Source organism: Lemur catta, chromosome 9 (assembly GCF_020740605.2).
Source record: "Lemur catta isolate mLemCat1 chromosome 9, mLemCat1.pri, whole genome shotgun sequence".
Classification (NCBI taxonomy): domain Eukaryota; kingdom Metazoa; phylum Chordata; class Mammalia; order Primates; family Lemuridae; genus Lemur; species Lemur catta.
This window is the reverse complement of record NC_059136.1, coordinates 95,922,080-95,943,305: the sequence shown is the minus strand read 5'-3', so window position 1 is coordinate 95,943,305 and position 21,226 is coordinate 95,922,080. Positions and strand designations below refer to the sequence as shown.

At 35.6% G+C, this 21,226-nt stretch overlaps 1 protein-coding gene across 1 annotated transcript in view; it reads right to left on the bottom strand.

Annotated features, from left to right (window-relative positions):
- Nucleotides 1-836: 836 nt before the first annotated feature.
- TCEA1 (transcription elongation factor A1) overlaps nt 837-21,226 on the bottom strand; it is a 44,112-nt gene continuing 23,722 nt past the window's right edge. The window contains exons 5-10 of the mRNA XM_045560999.1: nt 17,230-17,375; nt 16,061-16,117; nt 14,912-15,066; nt 9,218-9,364; nt 3,148-3,219; nt 837-1,530 (exon numbers count right to left, since the gene is read on the bottom strand). Of these exons, the coding sequence (XP_045416955.1) occupies nt 1,522-1,530; nt 3,148-3,219; nt 9,218-9,364; nt 14,912-15,066; nt 16,061-16,117; nt 17,230-17,375 (586 nt within the window). The 3' untranslated portion in view covers nt 837-1,521. The remainder of the gene's footprint in view (nt 1,531-3,147; nt 3,220-9,217; nt 9,365-14,911; nt 15,067-16,060; nt 16,118-17,229; nt 17,376-21,226) is intronic.

Sequence of the window (21,226 nt, the reverse complement as noted above, 5' to 3'; positions counted from 1 at the left end):
ATGGGACTATCTTCATATTATTATTAAACTTATTCTTTCAAAAATGTACTTTTTGAATTGATAAAACCAAAGATTCAATTATGAACTAATGAAGTAGAGGTGGGCTGGTACCAGTGGGCTAATTCTGAACATGGCCATTTAAATGTTGTTTTCTGTAGTATTACATTAAAATAATTTGCAATAAGAAATTGGAAAAGGGAAGCAAAGCAGAGTGCAAAGCATGTACTGAGGTCTTTCTATAGGTATCTGATAGAATGCAGATGCAGCATGATAAAATGCAGACTTTGCAACAGTGGCCTTTAATATGTGCTAAAGAAAATGTACTCTAAGGAACCTACATGAAAACCACTTTTTTATTCTTATTCCAAACAGAAAAAAAATGGTACACACTTAAACGAAAGGAAAACTTAATTGTAAGATCTGTACTATAAAACTACTTGCTATAGCCTATATATTCGGTTTGTTCAATAACCTCATTCATTGTGCAACAGAAAAAGTCAGCAAATAAGACTCAGGACAAAAATATTTTCTATCAATCTCCATATGGAAAGACCACAGCTTTAATGATTTATATAATCCTTAAGCTTAATCCTTGGTCAGTACAGATTTCCAAACCAAAATCAAGTCTTGAACTGTTTACAATAACTAACTATACTAAGACGCTAAGGTATTCTTCTCAGTATGTCTTCCTATGAGGGAAAAAATAATAATAGTCAGAAGCTTTCCTTCTTTGCCTATGAGAGGATTTATGAAAAGCCTACAAAAACTACAATGGTGTTCTTGTGCAAAAGTAAAATACTCTACAAACAGGTAAATAAACAACAAAACCAAACCGATTTCAACAAAGTCAAGTCATGTTTCCAGAATTCAAATCTATTAAGAACAAGTAATATACATGTATAAGAAATTACAAGAAATGATCAGGTTAGTTACAGAGGCAAAATAGTATCTAATATCCCAGGCTTGTGAACATAATAATTAAAATCAAATTCATATGCTAGTTCAAATATTATGTACAATTTAGATAAGCTGGTCAAGTATTATTTGATACACACCATATTTGGTAAACCTAAAATTATATTACCTTTTCTCCTCCTTTAATATTTGTAGATACACGCCAATATGGAAAAAATGTAATTGCCATTTATGTATTAATAACAGGATAACAGTGGATTTCTACTGTGTATGTTTCATACTATTAAAAAAGGTACATTTTCCTTTAAGAAGAAAAAAATAAAAATAAATTTTCAGAAGTTTAATTGGTAAAAGTTTAATATCAACTTATAAAAATGAAAAAAAATAGTTTTGAAACATACAATTATTGTACGGTCTCCCTACTGATCTGAAACTATAGAAGGCATTTAAAGAAGGGATGTTAGGTCAAAAACAAAGACTATCCCAAGGGATGTATGTTGCTTTAAAAATCTGATATGCAGGAAAACTAGTTGCTTGGCTTAGTTTTAAAGCTAATTACAAAATCCATTTTCTTAATGGTCCAGACATTTTGCCAATTCTTCCAACTCAACAGAACTGTCAAAAAAGAAAAAATATTTTGTGAGACCTTTACAAACAATAGGGTATATCCCCCATTTAATACAGCATACAACATATAACTTTGTTTTTTTAAAAAAGGCATTTTTTGAAAAGATATATTTTTCACACATAATAATCACCTAAGTGTCTGACTTTCCCAACTTAGAATTAGTAGGAACAGGTAACTAAAGAACTATTATAAACATTTTTAGTATTTTTAAGTACCTCTCTTCTTAATTTTTTTAGGGTAAGAATATTAACAATTCCAAACGTGAACTTCTAGAATATGCCACCCTAGGCCTCAGCTTTCTACCCTACATTGAACTTTGTTAAATCCAATAATTGCTATGTCAAAACTTGTGCTGCATACTGCATATATTCAAAACAAACTGCACTATAGGCTTCATAATAATAAAAATCCATCGTGCAAAACAAATCTAAGAGAGCAAAGCCAAATTTGTTCAACAGGATTGAAAAAAAAACATGAATATCTCCCTCTTAGACCAATGTAAACAAATTCTGCCACCTCAGAATGATAGGAGATAATATTTCAAACCATGAAGAAACTCAATACCAGTAACCTTTCTAGACCAGAACTAATCTTTGTATATAATAAAATGGGTTCTGGTTCCAAACCTTTTAAAAGAGTGTCTAGGACCGAAGTCCCAAATATTTATGGAGGCAATCCATCTAGCCTCTAACTCACTTCTGATTTTCAGAAAATGCTTTAAGCTATGTCAATAATTCAAAATAAGCATTAAACCAAAAAGTCTGTTTAAGTATAACTGGGGTGAAGGGGAGAATCTTATATAAACTTCACAAAAACTAGTATTTTTGGAACACTGACAATTACCAGACATAGCAAATATATTATCTCTACTCATCACAACCTGCAATGTAGGTATCATTTACACTTAATACATGAGAAAAATACAGTTCAGTAATGGGAAGTAGCAAGGGAGCTCAAAATCAGTTTGCATGACTCCAAAGACTAAATTCCTACCATGTGAGCCTCCCAACCCCAGACCCCTAGCATCCCCATCTATGTTAATAATAAAAGTGTTCTTAGGGCTGAAATATAATTCTTCTCTCAATTTAAAATTTTATTTTTGTGGTTCACAAAATCACAAGAGTACACAGGCAATATGAAGGCTCAGTGAAAAGCCTACAAAACCACGACAGTGCTCATGTGTAATTCTTAAAACAAACACTAAAAATCACTGCATTTGATTTCAACAGGTAAAGAAATTTTTCCAAAATCAAAATCTATGAAGACAAGTAATAAACATGTACAGATTCTCTGGAAGTACAAGAGTCGAACTAATGTAATGAATATAGTATATACAGGACTGTGATACAATAATTGAACATTTAAGATTCACTCCCCCTATTCTTGCACCAAAACAATATAAAGGTGGTAATATCAAGTTATCATTATTTCTAGTAGAGTTTAAGACAGTATATTCCATTACAAGTAGTCAGAGACTACAGGAGTACTGGCTAGTGTAAGCATTTATTTGTGTATATTTAGATATCTAGGTAGACTTATGAAAAGACCGGAAGAAATCATTTTATTATAAACGAGTACAATATGAATCCAGGAGAGCTCCATACCTTCCATCGATTTCCACATTCATTACACACAACAAATGTTGTCATTGGTTCATCAGCACTACGTGTCTGTACCTGCAGCAAAATTAAAAACATCGATTAATTTTTGTAGTACCATATAAAAATCCAACTTAAAAAAGAACGTTATACATAAATGTATATGAGAAACACAATAGTGCCACAATAACATGAATAAAAGCCTGAAACAAGTTCAAGTACACTAAAAAATGTCAAAAGAACATACATTTCCAAACTTCATTTTTTAAAATCCTTCCCTCTTTCATGTTTAATCTATCCTAGATAAATAGGAAAATTAAGGTCATTATATTTTATACTTTTTACAAATAGCTAATATTTTAAAAAGTATCAGTCAGAACCACAGAACTGTGTAAATTTAAACATAATTCTCTTACAAATTAGCAAAGATGTAAAAATTAAGAATATTTCATTCTGACAAACGTAACCAGCCACAAGCTTTCTAAAAGTCAGGTAGCAAGAAGGTAAGCCTTAAATAACCCATTATCTGTAACCTAGAAACTTGTTATCTGATTTAAGATGATAATTAGAAACACAAAGATTTGTATACAAGGATGATTTAAAGAGTATAATTTTATAATAATAGCACAAACACTAGAAATAAATATCCAACAGGAAAATAATAAAATAAATTAATAGTATATCCATCTGGTGGAATATTATGCAGCCATTAAGATATCTACAAAGGGGTTTTTTAAAAACAATTAAGAAAATGCTTACCTTATGGTAACTAAGTAAAAAGAAGTGTACAGAATACTTCTTTACAGTATTTTTCTCCAACTACAGTTAGAAAAAAATTCACAAAATATTGCAGACACCAAAATATTGATAATTGTTCTCTTTAAAAGGCAGATTAATGATTTTTAAATTTCTTGTTCATATATTTCTATATTGTCCTAACTTTCTATAAAAGCAGGTACTGTTATATTGCTCTAAAAAAGCTAATATGACCACATGATCCCGCAATTCCACTGCTGAGTACAGAGTCTCAAAGAGGTACTCGTACACTCAAGTTCACAGCACAAAACTTCACAGTAGCCAAAAAGTAGAAGCAACCCAAGTGTCCACCAGCAGAAGAATGAATATACAAAATGTGGTGTATATATACAGTGGATTATTTAGCCTTAAAAAGGAAGGAAATTCTGACACATGCTACAACATGGATAAACCTATTATGCTAAGTGAAATAGGACACCCACAAAAAGTCAAATATTTTATGATTTCACTTTTTTCTCCCTCTCCCTTCACCTCCAAAAAAAAAATGTATGATTCTACTCATAGAAAGTACTCAGTGTGGTGCAATTCAGACAGACAGAAAGCAGAATGGTGGTTGCCAAGGGCTGGGGGGAGAGTGGAATATGGAGTTATTGTTTAACGGGTAGAGTTTCAGTTATGTAAGAGGAAAAGCATTCCGGAGATTGGATGTTCAACACTGTGAATGTTCTACTACTGAACTGTACACTTTAAAATTGTTAAGATGAAAAATTTTAGGTTATATGTATTTTACCACAAGCACAACTTTTTTAAAATTAAAAGATTCACCTTTAAAAATGGGTTAAAAAAATTAAAAGATAACAAAGCTGGGCTCACACCTGTAATCCTAGTACTCTGGGAGGCCAAGGTGGGAGGATCGCTTGAGCTCAGGATTTCAAGATCACCTTTAACAAGACTGAGACTCCGTCTCTACTAAAAATAGAAAAATTAGCCAGGCGTGATGGTACATGCCTGTATAGGCCCAGCTACTTGTGAGGCTGAGGCAGGAGGATCACTTGAGTCCAGGAACTTGAGATTGCAGTGAGCTATGATGACACCATTGCACACTAGCCTGGATAACAGAGTGAGATGCTGTCTCAAAAAAAAAAAAAAACCCAAACAGAAAAGAGAACAAAGCAAGAAAAAAAATCTGATATGATTTTCTAAAGGTTTACCTATACAAGATTATAGACTTCTGGAGTTCTTCACTGAAGACAATTACTAAAACCAAAGGTCTTAAAAACAGAAAGGTTTATTTCTCTCAAGTATACATTCCTGAATGAAGATGACAGAGCATTATTGGAGTAAAAGTTAGTCTGAAGTTTAATTAAGTTTTGGCAAGAACCTAAATACTAACAATGCTGAATTTTGAAGAAGGTATATTTAAATTTAATATGAGATGATATCCCAGTTTATCACCACTTCAAAGAGCAGAAGCTTCATGGTGTCAGTAAACTATCAACATGACTTTTTAACTTCAAAGTCCAAAGGAAAATAAAGAAGCAACATTCTCAAAACAGCAGCTTTCTGCTTATTTAAGGCCTTGAGATAAAAATGGTTTGAAAAAATCCATCTGCTGTACTTAATACTAACATCCAGGGCCCTGAAAGTACAGTAGATATGAGGAAGCTTTTGCGGTCTGCAAAAAATTTTAGTCTCCTGATGGGTAACCAAGAGTCAGATTTGATTCTTTTTTTTTTTTTTTTTTGAGACAGAATCTCGCTCTGTTGCCCGGGCTAGAGTGAGTGCCGTGGTGTCAGCCTAGCTCACAGCAACCTCAAGCTCCTGGGCTTAAGCAATCCTACTGCCTCAGCCTCCCGAGTAGCTGGGACTACAGGCATGCGCCACCATGCCCGGCTAATTTTTTTCTATATATATGTTTAGTTGGCCAGATAATTTGTTTCTATTTTTAGTAGAGACGGGGTCTCGCTGTTGCTCAGGCTGGTCTCGAACTCCTGACCTCAAGCAATCCGCCCACCTCGGCCTCCCAGAGTGCTAGGATTACAGGCATAAGCCACTGCGCCCGGCCTGATTCTGTTATATCTGTTACTTTTATGAGAACTTTTGGAAGGTTTCTATATAAGGAGATCATTTTTTTGATTCTAAGAAAATCATATTGACTTCACCTCCAGGCTGGGTTCTTTCTGTTAAAGGAAACAAACTTGATATTTATGTTTTTTATCTTAGTTGTTTACAATCTGATTATGTATTAATATAACTTTTCTACTGAATATGTTTTAAAGAAGCTCTACCTTTTAAATAACTTTCTATTTTACTTAATATTTTCTACCGCATGGTATTTTTAGGATAGAATTTTTCATTCCTAAGATTTTTCTCCATAACTAAAATAGAGCAATTCAAACTCAGAATTTTCCGAGACCACTTTCATCCTTATGTTGATAAATTTCAATAACTATCAGTAGTAAAACTGCTACAAAATAAAACACTGAAATATAAAACTGTGGCTTTAAACTGGCTAAATAAACATGAAAATATGCTCACTGTTACTAATCACCAGAGAAATGCAAATCAAAACCACAATGAAATATCACCTTACCCCAGTCAGAATGGCTTTTATTAAAAAGTCCAAAAATAGGCCGGGTGCAGTGGCTCATGCCTGTAATCCTAGCACTCTGGGAGGCCGAGGTGGGTGGATCGCTCGAGGTCAGGAGTTCGAGACCAGCCTGAGCGAGACCCCCGTCTCTACTAAAAATAGAAATAAAAAAATTATCTGGACAACTAAAAATATATATAGAAAAAAATTAGCCCGGCATGGTGGCGCATGCCTGTAGCCCCAGCTACTCAGGAGGCTGAGGCAGTAGGATCGCTTAAGCCCAGGAGTTTGAGGTTGCTGTGAGCTGGGCTGACGCCATGGCACTCACTCTAGCCCGGGCAATAAAGTGAGACTCTGTCTCAAAAAAAAAAAAAAAAAAGTCCAAAAACAATAGACACTGGCATGGATGCAGAGAGAAAGGAACTTTGTTGGTGGGACTGCAAATTAGTACAACTTCTATGGAAAACTGTATGGAGATTCCTCAAAGGACTAAAAATCAACCTACCATTTGATCCAGCAATCCCACTAGTGGGTATTTACCCAAAGGAAAAAAAGTCATTTTATCAAAAAGACACCTGCACTCGAATGTTTATTGCAGCACAATTAACAATTGCAAAGATGTGGAACAACCCAAATGCCCATCAATTCATGAGTGGATTAACAAAATGTGGTATACATATACCATGGAATACTACTTAGCCATGAAGAAGGATGACTTAATGCCTTTTGCAACAATTTGGATGGAACTGGAGACCATTATCCTAAGTGAAGTATCTAAAGAATAGAATAACAAACACCACATGTATTCACTATTAAATTGGAACTAACTGATCAGTACATATGTGCACAGAAGGAAGTAAATCTCAAAGGAAATCAAGCAGGGGGTGAGGGGCGGAGTAGATGGGCAAAAAGCTACCTAACAGGTACAATGAACACTATCTGGGTGACAGGCATACTTTTAACCCTGACTCAAACATTACAAAAGTGATCCATGTAATCAAAAACATTTGTACCCCCATAATACTTTGAAATTAAAAAGAAAATAGTATATACCTGAAATGGAGTATTACATGCCTATAAAAAAGAGGCAGAAGCTCATATAATATTCTACCATATGTGTTTAGGAAAAGGAAAACAAAAATATACTAGTATTTGCAATGTATACACATAAAACAAACAGCTAAACAACAAACTAGTAATCCTGGTTTACATCCAGCAAGGGGGAACACAGTGGCTACAGGCAAAAATGGGAGGGAAACTTTCTACTCATAATCTTTTGTATCTTTTCAATTTTTAATCTTGAAAATATAACTACTCCAAAAAAATTTTTTTTTAAATAAAGGCTCCTTTCTACAACTTACTCAGTTTAGTGATGTTATTTTTTTAAGTGTTTAATTTTCTGCGAGTGAGAAAATTCAATTCCTTAAATCTATTGTCTGAAACAAAACAATAAGTTGTCTTTTAATGGGAAAATTTTGAGTTTAGCCAATGATATAGCATAAAAACCCTATTTGGCAAGTGGCATTAAGAAAGAAATAAAAATCATTTTCATATATGCACATATAACCACAATAACTATAATGTGGTTCTTTTTTGCCACTCAAGAACAAGAATGGCAGTCACATCATATATGAACATAAAAGGCATCAATATATTACAAAAAGGAATAGACAGCTGGAAGCCAGTCAAGCCTAATGTACCCACATACCAAGTGAGGGAGTATTTGAAGAACTTTTCTTAAATTTTATAGTCCTGCAAAATAAAAAGAATTATGGCCTATTTAACATAGAAATCAATAATCAACTGCTTATGAACTCTTAGAAAAAAAACATGGTTATTTTATTAAATTTTATATTTTATAAATTTTATTTGAAATACCTTTCACAGTAACTATTCCCATGAAAGTATAAATTAACTTATTTTCAATTAACTGGATTTCATTAAGAAAGCATTCTTATGCTTAAGAAAGAGATCATATCTCCTCTTGAAAAACAGCAAAGTATAGTAGTCTCCCATTATCAATGGTTTTCCTTTCCATGGTTTCAGGTCCCTGTAATCGAAAATATTGTATGGAAAATTCCAGAAATAAACAACTCATAAGTTTTATATTGCGTGCTATTCTAAGAAATGTGATGAAATCTTGCACTGTCCCACTCCTTCCTGCCTGGGACATGTACCATCCCTTTGTCCAGTGTATTACATACTACCTACCCCCCACCCCCCGTTTTATTCATTGACATCGCCATGGTTCGATGATCCAAGATTGCCCAAAGCAGATGATCCTCCTTTTGACGAATGGTCAGCAAGTCAATAGTAGCCTAACACTAAGTCCCAATGCCTACGTCATATACCTCACTTCATCTCATCACATGAAGAAGGGTGAGTACAGTACAATAAGGTACTTAGAGAAAGAGAAGTTTTATAACAATACATTGTTATAATTGCTGTTTTATTATTACTTATTGTTAATCTCTTACTGTTCCTAATTTATAAATTAAACTCTACCATAGGTATGTATGTATAGGAAAAAACACAGCATTAATATATATAACAGTGTATATAGGGTTTGGTACTATCCATGGTTTCCGGCATCCACGGGGGATCTTGAAATGTATCTCCTGAAGATAAACGGGGACTTACTGTACTGGTAATTGTCTTTGCTATTTGTTTTGAAATAGGAGTTGCAAGTATTCGTAATATAAAAATAAGAATCTATAAACAATCACAAACCTGTGTGTAAGTACAATTCTTCTTTTTACATTTGCCACATGTGAACAAGTCAGTCTGGGTTCCACCGGTCTTGGCCATCTGATGTTCTCTGATGGCTTCTTTGGTCAAGTTTTTCCGCATCTCTTTGAGCTCATCACTGGCCATTTCCTATTAGGAAGGTGGCAATACCATTCACTTACAGACATCTTCTATATATATACTGAATGCTTTTATGCTCAATCAGCCTAATAATAACAGAACCAAAGCCACTTTTACAGTTCTAATAGTATAAAATTAGTATGTTTCCTTGAAGAACTTATAAGAGTTTAATTCCTTTTAAACTTTCTTCAAATATTTATAAGTTTGCATGTGAAAATTGGATTTAAGTACTGTTTAAAGGCTACAAACAATGTAAACCTGTAGCAATGAGTACCTCTAGTGCCCACATTATAGTCTCTAAATACTTTTGCCCTCTCTCCCCAAAAAGAAGCCAGGGACTTTTGGAGGACTGTCTGATTCCAGTTTTGAGGTAAGAAATGCACAGGATATGCCAGGGTCATCTTCTTGTGCCAGAAAACACAAAAGCTACCAAAGACTATTGCCGTTGAGTCAAATAGACAAAGACCAACATAAAAGAGCTCCTATTGGCCAAAGATAGGACAATTTCTTCAGTCATCAAAATAAATTACTATAAAGAACCAATCCCCACAGGATAAATAAAAGCCACGACTCCACGATGATACTTAAGAGAGGGCACACACACGCAAAAGCAAACAAAAGCCTTCCTTCTGCCATCTAGCCCCAAAAAACAAAATAAGAACAAAAGCCACCACTGGCATTAACTATGGTACCTACTCCCCATTCTAATAACTGGTGACTAAAGGGAAAGAATTATACACATTTGTTTTGCCTTACCTATTCAAACCAACAGGGTAAGCAACAGCCTCAAGTTTATAAAAGAAAGTACTTTTTTTATCAAAGAAATCTAGCTCATAAAATGCAAATGGAATGACAGAATGTTAGAAATCACTGTTTTGTAAATCCTGATGAAATGACCAACTAAGGCCAGGGTCATCAGATGAACCCACTAGACAAAAGGTCAACTGACAACTTTTACAATGGAGGAATCAGACTGTCACTACACAAACCCACTGACAAACCTCAGCACCCTAAGAGTAGAGCAGCAGACATTAATGCCTCCTTATGTGATGCAACCAAAGTAAAAAGCACCACTTAAGAATTTATGCAGAAAAATGGCCCGGCGCGGTGGCTCACGCCTGTAATCCTAGCACTCTGGGAGGCTGAGGCAGGTGGATCGCTCAAGGTCAGGAGTTCGAGACCAGCCTGAGCAAGAGTGAGACCCCCGTCTCTACTAAAAATAAGCTGGCCAACTAAAATATATATAAAAAAAATTAGCCGGGCATGGTGGTGCATGCCTGTAGTCCCAGCTACTCGGGAGGCTGAGGCAGGAGGATTGCTTAAGCCCAGGAGCTTGAGGTTGCTGTGAGCTAGGCTGACGCCACAGCACTCACTCTGGCCAGGGCAACAAAGTGACACTCTGTCTCAAAAAAAAAAAAAAGAATTTATGCAGAAAAAAGGTTGAATTTGAATGTAAACAAGCCTACAGAACTAGCTTACAGTTTACAGACAATAGAGAAGATAGAGAAATTAAATAACATCATGAGGAAAAAACAAATTCATATTGTGGGATACAGAAGAAATGAACTGTTTTGTTCAAGGGATCAATGTCATGAAGAGGAAAAAAAAAAACAAGGGAGGATGGTGTGAGGGGCAGAAGGAACTGTTTATTTTTAAAATAATATAAAAACTTAAGAGATCAAACTACAGGTAATGTGCAGACTTTGGATCCTAATACAAAGTAAATGTACAATCAGAAAAATATGAATATGAGAGCTGGGCGGTGATATAGTTCTAGCTGCTCAGGAAGTGGAGGTGGGAGGATCACTTGAGGCCAAGAGTTCAAGACTAACCTGGGCAACATAGCAAGACCCTGTCTCTACCAAAAATTTTCCTAAAAATTAGCCAGGTGTGGTGACACACACCTGTAGTCCCAACAACTCAGGCGGTAAAGGTGGTAAGGATCACTTGAGCCTAGAAGTTTGAGGCTGTAGTGAGTTATGATCATGCCACTGCACTCCAGCCTAGGTGACAGAGCAAGACCTTGGCTCTAAAAAAATAAAAAATAAAAAATTAATTAAAAAATATACATGAATATAAACTAGATATTAAATAATGCCAGGGAATAATTGTTAGCTTTGTTGAATGTGGTGATGACAATACAATTATGTAAGAAAAATATCCTATTTTCAAAGACATTGCCCAAGTATGTAGAGGTAAAAGAATATAATATCTGGGATTTGCCTGAAAATAATTCAAGGGAAAAGAAGGAAAAGAAAGTGATAGATCAAAAGGGTGACAAATTGTAGAAAATATATGAAGCTTGTGTGATGGATATAATGGATCTCATTACACTATGTTCTCAACTTTGTAAAAGCTTTAAATTATTTTAATGAGGTTTTGAAAAGCTGAATTTTACTTTTTTTTTTTTTTTTTTTTGAGACAGGGTCTCACTCTGTTGTCCAGGCTAGAGTGCATTGGCATCATCATAGCTCACAGCAACCACAAACTCCTGGGCTCAAGCAATCCTCCTGCCTCAGCCTCCCAAGTAGCTGGAACTACAGGTGCATACTACCACTCCTGGCTAAGTTTTCTATTTTTTTGTAGAGATAGGGACTTGCTCTTACTCAGGCTGGTCTTGAATTCCTAAGCTCGAGCGATCCTCCCACCTCAGCCTCCCAGAGTGCTAGGATTACAGGCGTGAGCCACAGCACCCGGCCCTAAAAATATTTTTATTAGCTATAAGAATATCTCACTTTATTACACTTTGCAGATACTGTGTTTTTTTACAAATTGAAAGTTTGTGGCAACCCTGTGTCAAGCAAGTCAACTAGCATCATTTTTCCTACAGCATGTGCTCGCTTTATGTCTGTGTCACATTTTGGTAATTCTTACAATATTTCAAACTTTTTCATTATTATCATATATTATGGTGATTTGTGATCAATGATCTGTGATGTTACTAGTAATTGTTTTGGGGGTGCCACTAACTGTGACCATATAAGACAGAGAACTTAATCGATAAATGTTATGTGTTCTGACCTCTCCATCAATCAGCCGTTCCTCTGCCTCTCTGCCTCTCCCTATTCTCTCAGACACAAAAATATTGACAACAGGCCAATTAATAACCACACAATGACCTCTAAGTGTTCAAATGCAAGGAAGAGTCACACATTTCACCTTAAATCAAAAGCTAGAAATAATTAAGCTTAGTGCAGAAGGCATGTCAAAAGCCGAGATAGGCAGAAAGCTAAGGCCCTTGTGCCAACAGTTAGCCAAGTTGTGAACACAAAGGAAAGATTCTTGAAGGAAGTTAGAAGTGCTACTCCAGTGAACTCACAAATGACAAGAAAGCCAAACCCCCTTATTTCATGTGGAGAAAGTTTTAGCCATCCAGATAGAAGATCTAACCAGCTACAACAGTCCCTTAAGCCAAAGCTTATTCCAGTGCAAGACCCTAACTCTCTTTATAAGAAAGGTCAGTAGGTTAAAGAAAAGTGAGAAGATAGTAGAGGTTGGTTCGTGAGGTTTGAGAAAAGAAGCCATAACACAGTGCAAAGCATAAGGTGAAGCAGCAAATGCTGATGTAATAGCTGCAGCAAGCTACCCAGAAGATCTACCTAAGAGAATTGGCACTAAATGACAAATTTTCAGTGTAGATGAAACAGCCTTTTACTGGAAAAAGATGCCATCTAGGACTTTCAGAGCTAGAAAGCAGTAGTCAATGCCTGGCTTCAAAGCTTCAAAGGACAGGCTGAATCTCCTGTTAGGGGCTAAGGCAGCTGGTGACTTTAAGTTGAAGCCAACGCTCATTTACAATTCTGAAAATCCTAGGGCCCTTAAAATAAATATATTTTGATAAATGTACTCTGTGCTGTATAAATGAAACAAGAGAGGCTGCATGACAGCTCATTTGTTTATACCATGATTTACTGAATATTTGAAGTTCACTCTTGAGACCAACTGCTTAGAAAAAAGATTCCTTTCAAAAGATTAATGCTCAATGAGAATGTACCTTGTTACCTAATAGCTTTGATGGAGATGTACAAGGAAATTAATATTGTTTTCATGCCTGCTAACACAGTATTCATTCTACAGCCCACGAATCTAGGAATAATTTCTACATTCAGGTCTTATTAAGAACTACGTTTTGTAAGGCTACAGCTGCCCTAGATTGTGATTCCTCTGATGGATCTGGTACATTCCAAAGTACACTGAAAACATTCTGGAAAGGATTCACCATTCTAGATGACAATAAGAACATTTGTGATTCATGGGAGGAGGTCGAAATATCCACATGAACAGGAATTTGGAAGAAGTTGATTCCAACCCTCTCGGATGATTCTGAGAGGTTCAATACTTCAGTGAACAAAGAAGCTACAGATGTGGAAATAACAAGAGAACTAGCATTAGAAATGGAGCCTGAAGATGTGACTGAATTGCTACAATCTCATGATCAAACTTGAATGGATGAGAAGTTGCTTCTTAGAGATGAGCAAAGAGTTCGTTGAGATGAAATCTACTTCTAGTGAAGATATTATGAGCACTGTTGAAATGACAACAAAGGATTTAGAATAGTCCGTGAACTTAGTTGATAAAGCAGCAGCAGTTTATGAGAGGACTGACTCCAATTTTGAAAAAAGTTCTACTATAGGTAAAATGCTTAATTATTAAACAGCATCACATACAACAGAGAAATCTCTGGAAGAGTGAATTGATGCAGCAAACTTCACTGTTGTCTTATGTTAAGAGATTTCCATAGCCACCCCAACCTTCAGCAACCACCATCCTCATCAGTCAGCAGCCCTCAACATCACGGCAAGACCTACTACCAGCAAAAAGATTACAACTCACTTAAGGCTCAGGTTAGCATTTTACAGCAACAGAGTATTTTTTAATTAAGGTATGTATATTTTTTAGATATAATACTATTACACACTTAATAGACTACAGTATAAACATAACTTTAATATGCACTAGGAAACCAAAAAATTTGTGTAACTTGCTTAATTACAATATTCACTTTACTTCAGTATGAATCAAATCTGCAGTATTTCCAAGGTATGCCTATATATAGAAAGCTAAACTCACTTTCTTGAATGCTAAATAGTGAGACTGTAGATACACTACAGCTATTATCTATGAACAGCTATGTCTATAAATAGCAAGCTATGAATTTCATTTTTTCCATCAATCCCTACATAAATTTAAGAAATAATTGTTATCAATCTTACAGCATTTAACCAAGAAAAAAGGTTAGCGGTTAAAGTCCACTTGCAATTAGAGATTCAACTCTTAGATTCTACATGAATTCATAAAAAGTAAAACATTTTTGTTTTTAGACAATGATTTAATGATTACACACAAAAAGCATGGTGACAGGCAGAGAAGGGGACAGAGTACTGGTGTGATAGAATCAATCATCTTAAGTGTTTGTTTAATATATACATGAAAATATATCGCTAATAGTGATTTATTATATATGCACTATTTATATAGTACTCTATGATTTAAATAGGCTTTATACTTGATATCACGGAATCACATCACAGAAACTTTATATTCAGGTATACTCACCTCTGCCGTCATTCTAGCAAATAAGTCAGGAGGAATGTTCCCACATAGTACATTTTTCCTTAAATTTGGATTCTTTGCATCTTTAAGATTTGATATCCTACTTCGTACTCTATTTTTGTATTTCATGTCAGTATTCCTTATTTCTTGATATATAGGTACTAGGCAGTTAAGGGAAAAAGGTAAAATTATAAAGACAACTTTTCTTCTATTCTGCCAAACTAAGAATTTCTGAAATTTCTAACCAGTTCACAAAACTGTTTCTAATTTAGAATAAATTAAAAACAAAGCACAAATTCCTTGATATGCAACTGGCAAATAATGATAGTACTTTTACGCTGTGAATGAGTAATGCTTTTTTCATGTTTAATGCCAGCAGCATGCAAATCAACAAGGTTTCAAAGAGTAACGCAGGTACTCAGCATAAATAAGCCAATTTTTTAAAAGGAGCTTGAACTTATACAAGCTTTAACTTGCCCAAATCTGAATTCTACTAAGGATCCTAAGTCTCTAAGGCCTCCTTGTAGCCTTTGAGAAGAGACCATTAGAGATGGCCCTGGGGAGTGACCTCTTTCCCCAGCTCAGCAAGAAGCTAGTTTAGCAGCTTCGTCTCCACAGAAGAGGCCATAACAGAGGCTGAGCCCCGGAGCAGCTCCCTTCCTAATAAGACTATTTCCTCAACCAGGACAGTTCCATGTCACACCATTACCTCCATGTTCCCCTGTCCTCTTTCCATATGGAGGACCCTTCTCCTGGAGCCCTTTCCACGGTGCCCAGCATGAGCACACATCCCTCTGGGATAATGAGCTCAGGGGTCTGTGTGTGCTCTGAGGTCCCCCCAACTGAGAAATCTTCATATTTACATGTGTCTGTGTTTTCCATGCCCTTTTGCACAACTTAAATTCAAATGCTACACCTCCAATACGCAAGGTGGAAAAATTAAAATGTCATCAACTCTGTGTGCTTTACTTCTGAAAAACAGCAAAAACAAGAGGAATAAAATGACATAGATGCCCCTCCCCTTTCTGAGCAAAACAATACAATCAAGACAGAAACTGAAGAATAAAATTCTGAATTCTATACCACAAGAGAAAATTACAATTAAGTTAGCAGATTACTTAAAACGATTATGAATATACACACAAAGGATATCTTCCTCAATCTGAGATCCTAACTCTTCCTCATCAGCTCCAATAGCAATGTAGTCATCTAAAAACAGGCATAAAGAATTGTCAAGTTACTGTAATAATATTAAAAGAAAATTCAATACAGGGTAATTAAATTGAATTCCTATTTCTTAAACCCCATTTGCCTTACATAAAGAATCCTTTTAATTTCATTAGAATCTGGTCTCTTCACTACCCACTCCATTCCTTTTCTGGGATTCACCTAATATCCACAGTGCTCCTGCATTGATGACTCCTTATCCCTCAGGAATGGGGAAGTAATTGATCTAGCAGGCAATTCCTCATTTCATAACTTCATAAATTCTGGTTGCTCCAGCAGAGGGTAGAGAAAGTTATAGAAAGAACTGTCTTGTCTCCTGTGACTCAGGCTTCAATGCAAAGAAACCATTCATTTCATCTGCCAATCACATATACGGACACACTTAGAAGACTCCTATACAAATATTCAAAAGGATAGAAGGAAATAAACAGAAACAAGGAAGAAAAAAGAAAAAAACATATATAAGGAGACAGTAAGGAAATCAAAGTAGAAAGGGTAGAGTAAGGAGAAAAACAGTTCAAACTAGCTCTGGTTCAGAATAAGAGAACAGAAAAAGGATGAATTTATATAAGATGATAAATATTCCTGTATAAAAAACTTTAAAGCCAAAAGTTTACATGTTCAGACTGGATGCTTTCCAATTAAGTTTCCATATGTAAATCAAGACCACTTTTCTACTTCAAAATAGTAGAAAATGGAATTATGAGTACAAAACTTACATACTGTGTGTCATACTATTATTTAACAATTCAGTATTGTTAACTCTCAATCTGGAGCAGAGTTAATTAGTTTGCAAATTAAATGTGGGGAAATAAATGATTTGTGAGAAAGTAGTTTAAATTACTATGAAATTAGGGGAAAGATTCATATATTAGAAGGAATCTATTTCTTAGAATTACATAACAATAAGCAGATGCCCCAGTATTCCTCTCTTCCTTCAGGGACTCCTACTGACAACAAATTCTCCCTGAGCTAGATAGCGGTGGGCAGCTATCAACAGGATGACACTTGTAAAACAGCAACATGGAAGTGGAGATAGTAATGGTGGCGGTGATCAAAGCACCAAGAAATAAAACAACGTACTCGAAACTTACCTCCTGTTCGAAGAGCTGCCGAAAGCATCTCCCTACACTTTAATCTCACAGAGTCAGAAGTGCTTGGTGCTCGAGGAAAAGATGAAACATAAGTATCCCGAGCATTTGTCTCATCCTTTCTGCTGCTTACGTTGCCACTGGAGCTACTAAAATACACAAATACACACACACCCCAAAAATAAATCAGGAAAAACCCTCTTAAAGTAGCGACACTATTATCACTACATAAAAATAAAATTATTTGGCCCAAATACATGAAATAGTATTTCAGTAATTCTTATATGAAACAAAAAAATTTGACTGCACACAAATTATTAAAAAGAAGTTAAAAATTTTTAAATTTCATCAAGATGAAAGATAAGTCTCATGTCTTTCTTAACCAACTAAACATATGACCTTGACTCTTCTTTTAAACTTTAAACAGTATTTTTAATAGAGAAAATATATATGACAGTTCAACATAATAAGCGAAAAGCAAGAATCTTGGCATAAGGAGAGGGATGAGGGGACGGGACTAGAGAATGTGACAGCTCTTGACCAAAACTAGAGGGAGGGGAAAAAATGTTTGAAAAACCTGTTCCAATCAGACAATGAGGTTAAAATGAGACAAACACCCTCTTCAGGATAAAAGTCATGTGTACTGATGTCATGAGAATACAAAAAGGTCTCTTAATTTCTCCCATGAAACATCAACTCAATATGGACATCAGGACAGTTTAATAATTTTCCAGTCAACCTAATTATTTCCATCATTTCTGATTAACTTCTTCTATTGAATTTTCACGAAAATATGTTCCTTCCAAAATACTCTCTGACTGGTTTCAATGAAGTCTTATCACATTAAAGATACATGCCACAAACCTTTTCAAGGACTGATTAAATCATTCATCTTCCATAGATCTGGCTTGCTGCATTATTGGTAGGACACACCCCCTTGCTTTCTCTCCAAAATATAACTACTATTAAACTTCACAAACAGGTCACTGGGGCAAGATAGTCATTTGTCCCTTCTAAGTTTAGTCAGTTCCTTTCTGAAGCCTCATCTGATTTCTCCCCACCCTCCCAAAGCACTGTCTTCACGAAGGTTTGTACACGATAACTTTTCATACATTCTTCCCTACCAGACTGAATTTCTCAAGAGCAAGAACTAGGACTTACTACTCTTTGCATTTTCAATATGTAGCACAGCATCTGTCAGTGATAAATAAATGAACAAACCAATGATTAAAAAGCCCACTTCTTAAATACTTTTTGCTTTTGCTTCTCTGTGCCTATAGCCAAATGCCTAGCCCAACCACTGGCAATTGCCCAGGTGGACTGATGGAGCCTTCTTCACTAGCTTCACTACTTCTGCCCAGCATCTTACATTCTGGTGCATCCTTTCTAAGCATTTAAGCACATTACTTTCTCCTTAAATTTTTAAAATGTAAAACTCTGCTTAGCTACAAGTAACTTATATCTAACCGTATATCTTCCTTTAGATTACCCCCCAGACTCATTTCTCTAATCCTTTTACTTCCATCAGTATGTGTGTGGATGTATGTGTGTGTGTAGATAAATACCAACCACTTACTTTACCAGACTTCATACACAATGATTTTTATGCTTTTTCAGATAAACTCTACATCTAAACTTCAAGTATCTGAGTACTTAATAAATATACTGAGAACTTACCCTCTCTTCATTATCTATTTAAAATATTTGTCTAGGCTGGGCACAGTGGCTCATGCCTGTAATCCTACCACTTTAAGAGCCCAAGGTGGGAGGATAGCTTGAGGCCAAGAGTTCAAGACCAGCCTGAGCAACATAGCAAGACCCTGTCTCTGTAAAAAAAAATTTTAAGAAATTAAAACGGAGTGAGGCAGTATGTACTGATAGAAGGCTGAGGTAGGAGGATCGCTTGAGCCCAAGAGTTCTAGGTTACAGTTAGCTATGATCATGCCACTGAATTACAGCCTGGGTGACAGAACGAGGCCTTGTCTTTTTAAAAAGAAACAAAATCTGTCTATACTCTTAAATTTTCAAGGCACTAAACCAGTAACTCTAGCCAGGCTTAGGAGTATGTGCCTGTAATCCCAGTAACTCGGGAGGCTGAAGCAGGACAATAGTTTGAGCCCAAGGGTTTGAAACCAGCCTGGGCAACAGAGCAAGACTCCATCTCTTTAAAAAAAGAAAAAAAAGCGACTTTGAATGTAACGCAACTGAAAGCATGTAAACAATTCATAAATTATGGCCTGTACTCTTCAAAAACATCAAGGTCATAAAAGAAACTGAGGAACTACTCCAGACTAAAGGAAACTGAACAGATACGATAACTAAATGCAATATGTGATCCTGGATGATATTTTGGAAAAATCTTTTTCCTTTGCAATAAAGGACATTATCAGGACAACTGCTAAAATATGGATAACATCTGTAGATTAAAAAAAGTACTGTATCAATGTTAATTTCCTAATATTAATAGCTATACTGTGGTTATATGTAAGAAAATGTCCTTGTTCTTAGAAAATACACATTGATGTATTTAGGTATATAAAGGGCTTAATGTCTGCAAATCACGTTATTTGGTTCAAAATAAAATTAGCTTGTGTGCATATATACATACATCAGCAAACACATATATTAAAATATAAATGGGACAATTAAGTAAAGGGCTTATGGGACTTCTTGGTAGTATTCTTGCAGTTTCTAAAAGTCTTAAATTTTCTCAAAATAAAGAGAAAAAAATGCATAAATTTTATTAACAACTGCTGTTTAACTCTACCTTTGACTTACCTCTTTTAGTATCAAGTATAGTTAATACTAATACATAAAACAGCAGCATATGGGATATTACTAAGTATTAATAAAAAATGAGGAATACATGATCAATTTGGGGAAAATATTGACAAATAAAGTCAAAATAGGTTTAGCCTTAATGTCCTAAATACCTCTAAGTCTCCAAGTGGGCTACATAGTAATAAAAAGTTCAGGGGCAGAGCAGAGCTTAGAAGCTATTGCTCTAAAGCAGGGGTTCTAAAAGTTGAGTGTATCAGATTCACCTGAAAAGCTTGTTAAAAAACAGATTTCTGGGCCCCACCACCAAAATTCCTGATTCAATAGTTACAGCGTAAGATCTGAGAATCTGTATTTTTAACAAGTTGTCAGGTTCCCTTCTCTTCCAAGGACCACACTTTGAGAACCATTGCTCTAAATCAATGTCAACTGTTTTTTTGTTTTTTTTTTTGAGACAGAGTCTCGCTCTGTTGCCCAGGCTAGAGTGAGTGCCGTGGTGTCAGCCTAGCTCACAGCAACCTCAAACTCTTGGACTTAAGCAATCCTACTGCCTCAGCCTCCCGAGTAGCTGGGACTACAGGCATGCGCCACCATGCCCGGCTAATTTTTATATATATATTTTTAGTTGGCCAGATAGTTTCTTTCTATTTTTTAGTAGAGACGGGGTCTCGCTCTTGCTCAGGCTGGTCTCGAACTCCTGACCTCGAGCGATCCACCTGCCTCGGCCTCCCAGAGTGCTAGGATTATAGGCGTGAGCCACCGCGCCCGGCCAATGTCAACTGTTAAACCACAAGCTTCCCAACAACAGAGGAACTGTTCATATTTAATCCACTACACATATCCTATTATGGTGTCATGCTGGATATTGCACAGTTCATGAAATGTGAAAGGCAATAATAAATGCAAAGACCTCATAGGCACTGAGGCGCAATTTGAACCTTTCCTTAATAAACACTACATTTTAAGTTCTTATGATAAATAGCTATATTTGGAAGGGGGAAAAACTCACAAAAAGGAGAATGAGAAACAGGGCCAAAATAAATCTAAAAGAAATGTGACAAATGGAGGAAGTAACCATTTGAATCCCTAGTCAGTACCTCGTTATCAATTCTATCAGTGCCTATCCCAGCAATCTTTCAATTAAACTTGTTAAGTACAACGTAAATAATTTATTCATGCAGTGTCTTCTACCTCTCTTTTAAATTTTCAGGAAATCTTGTTT